Genomic DNA, 12,954 nt, shown 5'->3' with positions numbered 1-12,954 from the left:
GGTGTCGTCTACTCTTAGTGACTTATTTATCTTCAGTTCTTTAAATAAGTGATGTCTGGTTATTCAAAGAATTTGTATTTTAGTGAGGGAAAGTGAATTACCTCAAAAGTCTTTTTCTTTCCCCCTTGGAGTCTATGTGACTCCATAGACTCATATGGATAGTGACATGGTCTATACAAATAATGACATGTTATCTCTGATATTACTCATGGCTTAGGGCAGGTCTTTCTGCAGACTTTCTTTAAAATCCAGTGAGAAATTATATGGTATGTGAATATATCTCAATGACATCTGCAAAATAAAATTCAATGAGAAGGACACATTTTGTATGATTCTATTTATATAAAGTATCTTGAACAGGTAAATTCATAGAGACAGAAAATAGAATAGGTAATGGGCTGGGCAGGGGTGATGGGAAGTTATTGCTTAATGACTACAGAATTTCCATTTGGGGTGATAAAAAACTTCTGGAAATAGTGATGTGATTATGACTAAAAACATTGTGAAATGTACTTAATGCCATTGAATTGTATACTTAGAGAAGGTTCAAATGGTAATTGTTATGGGGTGTGTGTGTGTGTGTGTGTGTATAACCACACAAAAAAATGTTTATTTAAAAAAATTTTTGGGAGAAATAGCATTGTTGCCTCCTAACCCAACCCCCTGCCCAAACTAGTGAGAACTACAGAAACAATCTTTTCTCGTACTGAGGCATCCCCATGACCTTGGCTGCCAGTGGTTTTCCAGCCGGATGTGAAACATAATCACAGCAGAGGCACTGCCCCTTCTGACTGACGTGATTGTATTTTCCTTAGGTCTGGTTGTCTACTTGGATTTAAAGTTTGCAGTCTCCCTGTTTTCGTCCTTTGTAGTACACTGCTTCACATCCTTTGTAGAGAGGCAGCTGTATGATGATTATGATAGATAAATAAAGCAGATCTGGGAGATGTTTCCTCTGAACTTCTCTGACAGTATGCCCTAAATTGGATTTCTTTGCAGCTCTCCATTTTGGTTTGCAAAGCTACTAACCTGGAAAACTCAGGGTATTAAAAAGTAGATAAACTAGTGCAGTATAGTGTTATTTCTCTCCTTGGCATGGATTGGAATGATACAAATACCAGGTTTTGGCAGTTAACTGCATTTTTTCTCCCTCACTGCTTTATTTCTAACTGGAGTCCAAACATGAATTGTTTGGAGTCACTGAGGAGGAAGCAGAGCCATTTAATTGAGTCCTGGGTCCATCCTGCTCACTGCTTTCCTCCATGTTGCCCCAATTTCAGGATTCCCTGACAAGAGGTTCCCAGACTAAATTTTATAGCATGTGGTCAAGGAAGATGTCTAGGAATCATCCCCCATCTCTCATATTTAACCCTACCTCTGTCCTGTTGTTAGCGTCTCATCATACCTACGATGTCACCTGCTGTTGCCTTCTGTTCTTACCATGCTCCATGTTCTCACGTGTCAAACTGAGTTATGACCTATGCCAAGGGGAGCCTTAAATTTGCAATGAGAATTTCCTTACGGAATGGTGCAATCTGTTTATAGCTGCCTGACTTTATTGCACCCTATGGCTCTGAAGGTTACAGAAAAGGGAAGGAGTGCCCATTGACTGAGGACCCATCATGGCCTTGAGAATGACGTTTGCCAACAGATTCTGATGGCTGGACGTCTGCCTTCTTCTTGATGACTTCACTGAGCTGAAGTCTGCTCTATGTCCCTTTTACTCATAAAGCCTATTATTGCTATTTAGGGTAGTCTACTCAGTACTTTTTTTTCCCCTTGGCAGCCCATTTTTCTTTGATAACTCCTATGGTCATGCATCTCCTTTTTTTTTTTTTTTTTTTTCATAATATTATTTGACTTCCAGAGGTCCCGTCTTGGCTGTTCCACTGTGGATGGGTATCCCCCACCCTCACTCTGTATCCGTGTTTTACTTAAAATCTGATGCTCTGAATGGAACACAGTTCTGTCCCTGTTGTGTCCGGTGCAGAGTTTAGTAGTCGATTGCCTGCTCTTCGATGTTATTTTGTTACAAAAAGACATCTTGAGCACTTAACTGAAGAGGTCAGAGGGAATTTAATATGGGGGTGGGGGAGGGGGCTTTCAGCTGTTCATTTTTCTCCTTAAATAATGTCTGAGTCATTTCAAAGCTGTCTTTTTGGAAGTTCTTTTATAGACAGCATCTTCGTTCTTTCCTTTATTTTGTTAGCTCGTGGAATCAGATCTGAGTGACGATGATGAAGCATTTTTAGTGAGTAAGGAAAAGGAAGATGATGATGAAGAAAAGGCTACGCCTCGAAGAGGCAGGCCCAGGAGAAGCAGTATCGGTCTCCGGGTGGCCTTTCAGTTTCCCACCAAGAAACTGGCAAATAAATCACTTAAGAAAAACAGTTCTTCTGAGCCATCGTTTTCTAGCTCATGCTTTCAGGACAATAAAAAAACAATTCTTGGAAGAAAGAAAAGCTGCAGACAGGGGACTCAAAGGGAAGAGTCTGCCTCTGAGTCTGAGGATGACTGCAGGGATGGGAGCCCGGAGAACTCGGACGCCCTGCTGAAAAGGACCATGAACATCAAGGAGAACAAAGCCATGGTGAGGCTCTGCTGCAGCTGTCGGGAGCCCCGTCGGGGGGCCGTGCCCGGCGCTGGCCAGCAGTTCGCTTAGGCTGCTTTGCCAAAACTGCTGCTTTTCTGGCTCCTGTCAGGGAAGGATGTACTCTGGGTATCATGTATCCTTTTCCAGAACCCAAAGCAGTTACTACACAATCAGCTCTGGTTTGGGGACAGAAGGGGACTGTTAGCCCCCCATGTGGTGCTGTAAATAAATGCTGCTTACTATTTATCAAGTTAAGTTCTAAATATGTAGTAGCTTAGGGGATGAGAGGGACTTAACAGCTGGCCTGCGCCCAGCAGATAGAAGCAGAGAGTAAATGGGATGTGTCTCTGCTCACAAGAGCTGTAATGTGTAGGTCAGGCTGGCAGCTTTCAGCCTAGAAGCCACTGTGCTGTAATGGGCAGCTGTGGTTTTAAGACATCATCTGAAGGGATGGAAGATGCCTGCGAATAAACACAAGACCGTACAGTTTTAATTCTAATTTTAAAATGTCTTCATTAGAATAATTAGAAATAAATTAGAATAATTTCACCTGGAGCAGGGTGAAATCTGTTATGTGTATTTGGTTTTCTCACATGGGATCAGTAACTTAATCTGATCATTGTTGAGAATCATCATTTACTTCATGATTTTGTATATACAGAATTTTTTTAATAGAACCACCACTCAACTACTTTTAGCATTTTGTGGTTTTTAAAATATTTTCTTTTTTAAAAAAACATGATGTATGATATTGTATATCCAATCTTATATATCTAGTAAGTTACTTAAGAAAATATGCTTCTGATTCATTTTATCCAAAGACACATTTGTACTTACATAAGGAAATTTTTAGCACTGTTTCAGTCTGCATCTTTAAAATAACTGTGTTATTTTTTAGTGACATCAATACAACTTATATAAATCTGAAACTTAAATCCTAATAAATTCTCTGGTTGACATATTAATGCCTGTTATCTGGTCAAGAATATAATATATTTTAATGTAAATAAATGATATAAATAATTTAACATTAGTAGTTTATTTGGGAATATTATTATTGACCATTAAATTAAATAACTTATAGAATCAAGTTTTTGGAACTTTAAATATCTGTCAGAATAGTTTGGTTGAGCCTTGTCTTTTTTGAACATGATGAAAGTAAGTTTCAGGTGGACAAAATGCTTTGTTCTAGGTCACACTGCTAATTCGTGGCCGAGTCAAACCGTGGGCTCTAGGCCATTGCCATTCTAGGACTGTTTTTGCCAGGTCATGTTGTCCTTGTATTTAAGGATTGGGCATACATTTTATTACTGTGAATGATGGCGGCATGTTCTCACTTCTGGAGATAAAAATCTTTCAACATGAGGTCAAAAATAAAACTACTGTTGAGGTCTTAAGTAAACTGCCTTGTTCAGGTTTCTCACGATAGCAAAGTTGAGAACTTGTAATAGGTGTTGGGTGAACTAGACCTGGAAATATTTATATAAGATCCTTTCTTCTGTTCTGAACTTTAGCTTGCTCAGTTATTGGCGGAATTGAATTCTGTGCCAGATTTCTTCCCTGTACGAACCCCGAATTCAGCTTCTGTAAGTGAAACTCTTTATAATTAAATATTTTCATATATGTATATGCTGATCAGTCGCCAGATGGATGTGAGTCAAGAAAGCACCATTTGTATGTGTTTGTGCTCTCAATTCCAGAAGAAGAAAACAGTGAGACGAGCCTTCTCAGAGGGACAGATCACGCGGCGCACAAACCCCACCCGCAGCGCACGGCCTCCTGAGAAGTTTGCTCTAGAAAACTTCACTGTCTCAGCCAAGTTTGCAGAAGAGTTTTACAGTTTCAGAAGAAGGAAGACAATTAGTGGGGTATTTTCTGGCTCAGAAGCTAATGATTCTGTCTAAACCGGTGGTCCTCACCGTGAGTGTGTATCCGTCACCTGAGGGCTTGTTAAAGCAGTTTGTGGCTCAGTGAGTCTGCGGTGGCTCAGAGTTTGCATTTCCACCAAAATCCCAGGTGGTGCTGGTGCTGATGGTCCTGGGAGCACACTAAGAAGAACCCCTGGTCTAAGCTGGAAGCCACAGAGTTAATCCTTTATCCCAGCTAAGCTGAGGGGCAGCTCAGTGCTTATGACCCTAACTTGATCTCTGATGGACGCAGTTTTGCTTGTGAGAATGATTGTACATGGGTTCTACCCAGCCTTTTTGTTTTAAGAAGGTGCTTTTCAGTCTGGAGGGAGAAACTTTGGACACTGCTCCTTTGTGGGTTTGGCTTTTCAGTGTGTTTCACTTCCCTATCCTTGCAGAGTTTACAGCACACTATCAGCAAGCCTGAGTTTCTTATTGTTGTATCACCTTGCCTACAAGGAAGCAGCCCAGTAAATGATGACTAAACGAAGGAATGGTTCCAGGGAAATGGAAGAGGATATGGTGTAATAATGTTAGTGGTGCTAGAGCTCTGAGGGCTTGACATTTTCCCAGTATATTTTTTAAGCCTCTCAAGATATCTTATTCCAGTTTCTTTTGTTCATTCTGCAGGGGAAATGCCAGGGGTATAGGCGACGTCGCCGTGCATCTTCTTTTCGGCCGGTGGAGGATATTACTGAAGAGGACCTGGAAAATGTTGCCATAACTGTTCGAGACAAAATCTATGATAAAGTTCTGGTAAATTACATATTATGAGTAATTTGCATGATTGTGATTCCTATTGAGAAACTGGAGCATTAGTATAGTATTTAAAATGCTGTATTGTTTTCAGACTGTATCAGGCCTTATGCCCTTGTGTTATCCCAAGGGCTCAGAGGCAGTTGTAAATTGGAGGTTGACAGCTATCACTGAGAAAGGGAAGAGAGTCCTGCCCATCATCTCATCAGGAGAGACAACTTACTGGGGGGATGCATGTAATTTTAGGGGGAGGGAGGGCTATAATTTGGAAAAGTGTCTTTTTTGATTTTTTATAATTTATATAATTTATTTTCACATTATAAATATTTCTGTAGTTTTTATACTTTAGGTATTGAGAAAAATAGTGTGGGATGGTTCTTTTTGGTGCTATAACCCTAGAAATAAAAGCCTGACAATATCTTTGCTTACTAGGAATTAGGCTAAAATTTCTTTGATATAGTGATTTAGAGGGAAGCATTATATTCTCCTGCATCTTTTGATGGATATGCAATGGGCCCTTGTCTTAAGGTAGTATTAAAATGTTTTAAATATAATTGTCAACATTTAAAAACCAAGAGGTGTGACAAAAAATCCAGGTTTCCCAGCCCTAGGCTGGAATTGAGTGCCCCTCCCCACCTTCTGGTCTCTTCCTCCCTACCCTGATCATTTCAGGCCTTCCAGGCTGCTTGCTCAGCCTCCCCTGCCTTCCTGCCTCTGGTCCCACAACTATTGAACAGTGTAGAGTCTACCTAAGGGGGCCATGGTTTGTGGCAGAGAGGCCATACTGCTCGATTTTCACAGATAGGCAGTGCCTCCTCATGCACTCAGGAGTGTCCATGACAGCACTTGGCCTCGTGGGCATCACCACCTGAATCCCTGTGTTCACCCACTCAGCATCTCCCCTTTCCTTCAGGGCAACACTTGCCATCAGTGTCGACAGAAGACCATCGACACCAAGACAGTGTGTCGAAACCAGAACTGTGGAGGAGTGCGGGGACAGTTTTGTGGACCCTGCCTGCGTAATCGCTACGGGGAGGATGTGAGATCTGCATTGCTGGACCCGGTAGGAACGGCTTGTGCACTTACCAGTTCTGTTGGCGAAGGTGGGGTTCTCTGGAGGCTTTACTGGGGACCTGGTTTCTGTGGAGCCCTCACCACCCTCTCCTTATTCTGCATCTTAAGACTATTCTTAATAGAAAGAGTGCATACTGACAAAGGGATAGAAGGAGAGTTGATGTTATGTTTTTTTGTATCACTGCAAAACTGTCTTACTGTTGTCTGGTTTTGAACAAGTTAATCTTTCTGCTTTCCCTTCAGCAAAGTGGGGTGGGTTATATCACAGTGTAGGGGGTTTTCTGGCACTGTTCGAACTATCTGACGTCTGTTAGCAATATTAATCTATGTAACCTTCTGAGTAGGTATAGAACCTCTCTATGCCCTAGTTCCCACTACGAAATGAAGCAGCAGTCCTAGGGATGATCTTGCTACTGGGCAGCCTGGCTCCCGAGTCTGTGCTTTTAACTGCTGCTCTATATGACTGCTTATTCAGCTATCATGGGGATAGATATGCTGTCCCCAATTTATAGACAAGTATAAACGGCCACTTGCCGATTTCACACCTAGGTCTTGCTGATCTTTCTGGAACCCTGTGCTTCTTCTAAAACCAGGGCTGATAATACGTACGGTTTCTCAGTTTCACACTTAGAAGGGCCCCAAGCTTGGTTTAAAGCCTCAGCTTTCGTGTCTTGAAATTCTTAATCATTTTTGAACAAGGATCTTCACATTTTGCACTGGGTCCCACAAATTATGTATCTGATCCTGTCTAAAACTCATTTTTCAGTGTGACATTGGGTCATCAGCCTTTCTGGGCCTTTGTGAAGTCTGTGAAATGAAGGTGACACACTAGACAGATAATCCTTTCATACACTGTGAGGAGCTCTTGTGAATTTTCTACAGGCTTCACCTTGAGGCATATACTGAAAGAGCACATGGGATTAAAGATTGGAGGGGAGGAGAGGCCAAGCTGAGCCAGACTTGATCAGAATCCCATGTTTGCCAAAGCCTATAGATAACGGGAGAAATTTCCAACATCATCTTGTCCTTAGGATTGGATGTGTCCTCCTTGCCGTGGGATCTGTAACTGCAGTTACTGTCGGAAGCGTGATGGCCGCTGTGCCACGGGGATCCTCATTCATTTGGCCAAGTTTTGTGGTTACAATAATGTAAAGGAATACCTGGAGAGGTGAGTCTCTTGCAATTTAAAAATGCAGATAGTAATCACAGGGTCTGACACTGGAGACCATTGAGGCAGGTAGGCAGGTAGTTGTTGACTCCTTTTATGGCTGTTTTATGTAAACCACTTTGAGTACCATCCATTCCTTGTTCCTTTGCATTGGAAAAGCTCAGTGCTGGTATCTTCCCTATTGAAGAGGCAGCTGTACCGTAGTGAGCAGAGGGGGAAGGTTCAGGTGATATGCACGTAAGGGATGGGGTTGCTCATTATAGGCATGAGGACCCAGCATTATGGTATACAAGTTTCATTTATATAACAAATTATAAAGGGTGAGTCACACTGGGGGTCTGCCCTTAATACTATGTTATTGAAGCATCAGGATACCCTGAGGTTAGAAGCCCAGGTTCTTGCTTTGTCCTCTTTGGTAGTTGTGGAACCTCTCCAGCCAGGAATGCTGCTTTATTTGCCTCTGTCTGATAAACTACTTATCACACTAACGCTTCTCATCTTTTCCTCAGCTTACAAAGGCAGCTGGTAGACGACAATTAAAAGAAAAAAGAACTGTCCAGCTCATCATAGATTATTCCAACAAGACATGTTATACCACTTGTGCCTATGATTTCTTAGATTTTTATACAGAAATTCTTTGTGTAGAGTATATGGTTTCAAAATATTTTTTTACAGGTGATTTACAATTGCTCAACAAAGATTTCTCAGGAAAACAGCAAAGCAGAGGAATCTAAAATGCAATATGTACCATTTTACACAGACCTATTTGTATTTTGAATTGCCAAAAGTATGTGCCTCTGATTAAAACAGTTTAAGTCGGTGGAAAGTTACAGAGAAAACATTGTATAAGCAGCTCCTGTCTTTGATATTGTTTATCTATGTTGCTTTGCTTTGATCTTTGACAGTGACTCTGGGACCAGTTTTATTGGGGTTATATAACCATAACCCTTTAGTTCACTTTATCATGACTGACTATCATAACAAACCAACCTTGGTTTAACCTGCTCTGGGTCTTTGTAATTTATATTGTAAGAAGTGCAATTAACCATAGAACTCTAGATTACTAGAGTTATATTTTTATAAAAAGTTGAGTGAACAAAAGTAGAGCATCAGATTATAGACACTGGAGGCCTCGGAGTGCTGCTAGCCAGCAGGAGTGTCTGCCTACTTGTTCCAGGCTCGACCACTGCTTCTGTGTTTTAAGAGAACGGAAGAGCTCATTTTTAACTTGAGAAGATTTTGCTGTTTAATATCTGTAAGAGCTAAAACCCCATTTAATGACAAATTTCCAGGCATGTTGTTTTTGAGATTGTGTGTTTAATGGAACCCTGATGAAAATGTGAGGGATACTGTCCTTTAATTTGTGTTTAGGGGCCTTTGGGAAAGCTAACATCAACAGAGAGAGTCCAAATAGGTTTCCCCAATTTTTTCTATTTGTTTTGTTCTCTTCCCTTTTGCTGCCTTTTTAAGGAGGATGTTTTATTTTAAGTAAAGTTAATGCACAGATGACAGTGCAGGGTCCAGTCCTCCGTGCGCTCTGGCGGAAGCAGTCATTCCCACCTTATGCTTCCAGCAGGAGAGCCACACCCGCCAGAACCCATTTCGCCGTCTTTTCTTTGCTCTTCAGCCTGAAGGACCAGACGTAGTCAGGGCCCCTCCTTTTGGTTTTGTACACAGGACACTCGTAGGTGTGTTTGGTCTCTTGTCTGTCCATGGGTATGGCTTTGGCAAAGATGACTGGCATCACTGACGTCAGCTCCTGGAGGCGGGCGTCAGCAATGGTTCCTGACTGGACATCCCACCGGGCACCTAAGGCAAAAAACAGGAGGGTGGCGTTGAGCTCATTGTTCTAGGCAATAAACGTTCTGGTTTTGTTGTGTTACTGCTTGTTGGTGGCATCCTTCCCGAGTCAGCCTGCAACAGAGGTGAGAAGGAGGTTTGTATACCTGCTGCTGAGGTATGTATTCATACCTTATAAATAGATTATTGCTGCCTTACTTAACAATGGAGTGTCCTGTAAAAAGTTTTAAGTCAAAAGATATAAAACTTTTATGAAATCAGATTCCATAAGAATTCACTAGCAGTCCTGCCTTCAAAAAGAGAATTTGAATGCTTTCTAGACAGTATAAGAACACTCTGACCTCATTCCTTGCCCCTGCCTTCCTTATCAGGTCACTCATTTTTTAAACTTTTGAACTTGTGGCACTTGATTTGAAGTGAAAAAGGAGCATCTTGACAGCATTTCTCAAACTTTTGTTGGCTGACAGGAAGTGTTCTATATAAGTTTGGAAAATATTTTGCATACTCTAGCCTCTTCTGAGAGATTCATATTAGGTTGCCTGAAGTGAATTTAGTGATAGTCCTTAAAAGATAGAATTTTTTGAAATACTTTCAAACTTACAGGACAGTTAAAAAATAATACAAACCCCATACAGAGAATGCCAGTGTACTCCCTCACTCAGAAATCCAGATCCACTGGTTTTAACATTTTGCCACATCATTCTACCTATCCATTTATTTGTCTGCAATTAATCCCTTTCTGAACACTTGAGTGTAGGTTGTATACACCTTAAGTGTAGTTTATACTACAATTTTTTCGTATATGCCTTTGAACCTTTTTTCCTCCCTTGCTAGAGCCCATCCAGGACCATGTAGTACATTTGTTTCTTTTTTTAAAATTGTGGGAATATATATACAACAAACTTTCCCATTTCAACCACTCTTAAGTATACCACTTGTGGGATTAATCTCATTCAGAATATTGCAATATCCTCACCACCTTCCATTACTAAAACTTTTCCTTCTCCCCAAATAGAAACCCTATACCCAATGTGCATTAACTCCCTATTCCCCCAGCCACCTGTACTGTAATTTCTGTCTCTATAAGCATGCATATTTTTCAGTATTTTTCTTTGTAGTTATCATGGGGCTCAAATTCAACATGCTAAATCTAGAACAACCTCATGTGCATTGATACATCTTTACTTCAATAGTATACAAACTATATTGCTATACTCTTTTGTCCTCCCACCTTTATGTAGTTCTTTTCACAAATTATATTTTGAATTATTCATTTGCCTTTTAGATCCTATAGGAAGCAAAAAGTGGAGTTACAAACGAAGAAGACAGTAGTACTTGCATTTATATTCACCCATGTCATTACCCTCACTAGAGATCTTTGTCTTCATGTGGCTTTGATCTTTTGTCTACTCCTTTCAACCTACAAGTATGCTGGTTAGCAGGTCAAATGGTGATGAAGTTCCTCAGCTTTTGTTTATTTGCTGTTTATATAATTCTTGGTTGACAATTTTTTTTTCTTCCCACTGTTTTTTTATCTCCTTGTTTTCTGATAAGAAAAGCTCATTTAATCTTACATATGTGACATGTTGCTCCTCTCTTGCAGCTTTCAGAATGTTCTCTTTATCTGTGGCATTTAACAGGTTATAATATGCCATGGTACTGGTCTATTTGGGTTTATTCAGTTTTGAGTTTGTAGAGTATCTTGGATGTATATATATTCATTCTTTCATTAAATTTGGTCAATTTTCACCTATCATCTCTTTGACGATCCTCTCAGCTTCTTTCTTTCTTTTCTGGGACTCAGGTGCATAAATTGCTATATTTGATATTTTCCCCCAGGTTCCTCAGGCTCTGTTCACTTTTCTTTATTCTTTCTTCTGCCAGCTCCAATCTGCTGTTGAGTCCCTCTAGTAAATTTTTAATTTCTGTTACTGTGGTCTTCCTTTTCATTTTCCTGATTTCGAGTATATTTAGCATCATTTTTTTTTTTAATGGTCTTTGGGGTATACCAGGTCCTGTCCTCCTCATGGGTGGTTTCTAATACTTTAATCTTCTCCTTTGCCTAGGCCATTGCTTCCTGCGTCATATGTTTTGTAACCTTTTGTTGAAACTTGGACATTTGGATATTATTGCTGGTTTAGAATCTGAAGCATCTGTTTCTTAAGCTTGCATCTAGCTAGTGTTATGACAGAGCTTTCCTTGAATGTCAAGAGCTAACTGAAAAAATAAAAAAAACAAAACGTCTTCCCCTGTCTTTGCAGATTGACCTGTGTGCTTTCCTTCAGGGCTCATCCATATAATGCATTTAGAGAACAGCTTCAGGCCAAAGCATAGGGGCCCCCTTTTTTTCCTTTCTGAGAATGCAATTTGTCCTGGGCATATGTGTCTGGCCCTAGGAATTCCCCCATTTTCACGGTTCTGAATGTTCCCTCTTCCCTAGGGAACATTTCCCACACCATCCTGGGAACATGTCCTACAGCCAGCAAGCCCATGCCCCGGGCAGCCACGGCTTGACTGCTCTCCCGCAGTGCTTGGAAGGAGAGTTCCGTGAGCTGCCTTCTACATGCAGACCAAGTTCTGGGTCCCTCGGGCCACCATGAGACAGTGAGACAGAATGGGCCAGACAGTAACCCCAGTATGTGTACAACAGTTATCTGCTGTCTCTGGAACTGGGACCAGGATCTGTCCTGGGAGGATGGGCTGGCTCCATGCTCAGCTGTGAAGGAGCAGGGGCAGGGCCTGCCCAAGCACCGGGAGATCCCACCACATTTGTGTAGCCTCTTCCTTGATTTGGTGCTTGCCGTCTGACTGCAGTCCTTTAAGTGTTTTCTGGAGCTTTTAGAAGGATATTTCCTCCAGTTCTTGCTGATTTTTCAAATCTTCTATTGGGGGAAGGAGTCCTGAAATGTTGTTTCACTCTGCCCTCTTGATCCAGAAAGATTCTGAATTGAGTTTATTGAAAAGCAAATATCATTTAAATTCAGGGTGTGATACCTACCACCTCCAACACCTCAAAATTTGGCTCATATTGCACACATCCTGTCCTGAAATTGTTCAAAAGAAAGAGCAAGAAGTGAGATTAAATAACCTCTGGTGTGTGATTATTCTCAGTTTCTTGGCATCTACTCAGTCTTACAATAAACAAAGGACAAATATCTTAAAAGGCCCCCATGTATCCATTGAGGCATCTTACCTTCCATGAGCAGCCCATGAAGGTAGGCTCCTTCCCTTGGGGGGTGGCTGTAGTCTTCCTTTGTTTTCTTGGTAACATCAACAGTCAAGCACATTTTATCCAGTGGCCACTCATTTTTTCGAGCCATGGTCTGCATGATTGCTTTGGTTGGCAAAGGAAGAGCAATTGAATAGGGTAAAAATATTGTACCTAAGGGTCCCTGGAGCTCATCAGCTGAGGGTCTACCTGAGGCAAACTTTGGTTCCATTAGCTATTCTAGGTTCTTGGGCAATTGACTGTGGCTACAGTAGAGCAGCTGTGGGCAAACTATGGACCAACCTCCCGTTTTTGTATATAGAGTTTTACTGGAACACAGCCATGTTTTTGTTTACATGTTGTCCCATGGTTGCTTTTGCACTACAAAGGCAGAGTTACAGGGTAGTAACAGAAGCCTGATGGCCCTCAAAGCTGAAAGCATTTACTA

The 12,954-nt window shown here is 41.2% G+C and overlaps 2 protein-coding genes across 3 annotated transcripts in view; one reads left to right on the top strand and one right to left on the bottom strand.

The window, feature by feature from the left end:
- CDCA7L (cell division cycle associated 7 like) overlaps positions 1 to 9,380 on the top strand; it is a 54,232-nt gene extending 44,852 nt beyond the window's left edge. For both annotated transcript variants that reach the window (XM_037836875.1, XM_037836874.1), the window contains exons 4-10: positions 2,210 to 2,590; positions 4,108 to 4,179; positions 4,294 to 4,461; positions 5,131 to 5,256; positions 6,170 to 6,319; positions 7,362 to 7,498; positions 8,008 to 9,380. In XM_037836875.1, coding sequence (XP_037692803.1) covers positions 2,210 to 2,590; positions 4,108 to 4,179; positions 4,294 to 4,461; positions 5,131 to 5,256; positions 6,170 to 6,319; positions 7,362 to 7,498; positions 8,008 to 8,038 — 1,065 coding nt within the window. In that variant the 3' untranslated portion in view covers positions 8,039 to 9,380. The remainder of the gene's footprint in view (positions 1 to 2,209; positions 2,591 to 4,107; positions 4,180 to 4,293; positions 4,462 to 5,130; positions 5,257 to 6,169; positions 6,320 to 7,361; positions 7,499 to 8,007) is intronic.
- Positions 8,796 to 12,954, bottom strand: part of DNAH11 (dynein axonemal heavy chain 11) — a 415,753-nt gene continuing 411,594 nt past the window's right edge. Inside the window, 2 exon segments of the mRNA XM_037836873.1 lie at positions 8,796 to 9,307; positions 12,492 to 12,632. Coding sequence (XP_037692801.1) covers positions 9,060 to 9,307; positions 12,492 to 12,632 — 389 coding nt within the window. The 3' untranslated portion in view covers positions 8,796 to 9,059.

The sequence above is a fragment of the Choloepus didactylus genome, chromosome 5 (assembly GCF_015220235.1).
Source record: "Choloepus didactylus isolate mChoDid1 chromosome 5, mChoDid1.pri, whole genome shotgun sequence".
NCBI lineage: Eukaryota > Metazoa > Chordata > Mammalia > Pilosa > Megalonychidae > Choloepus > Choloepus didactylus.
This window is presented reverse-complemented; position numbering and strand designations above follow the sequence as displayed.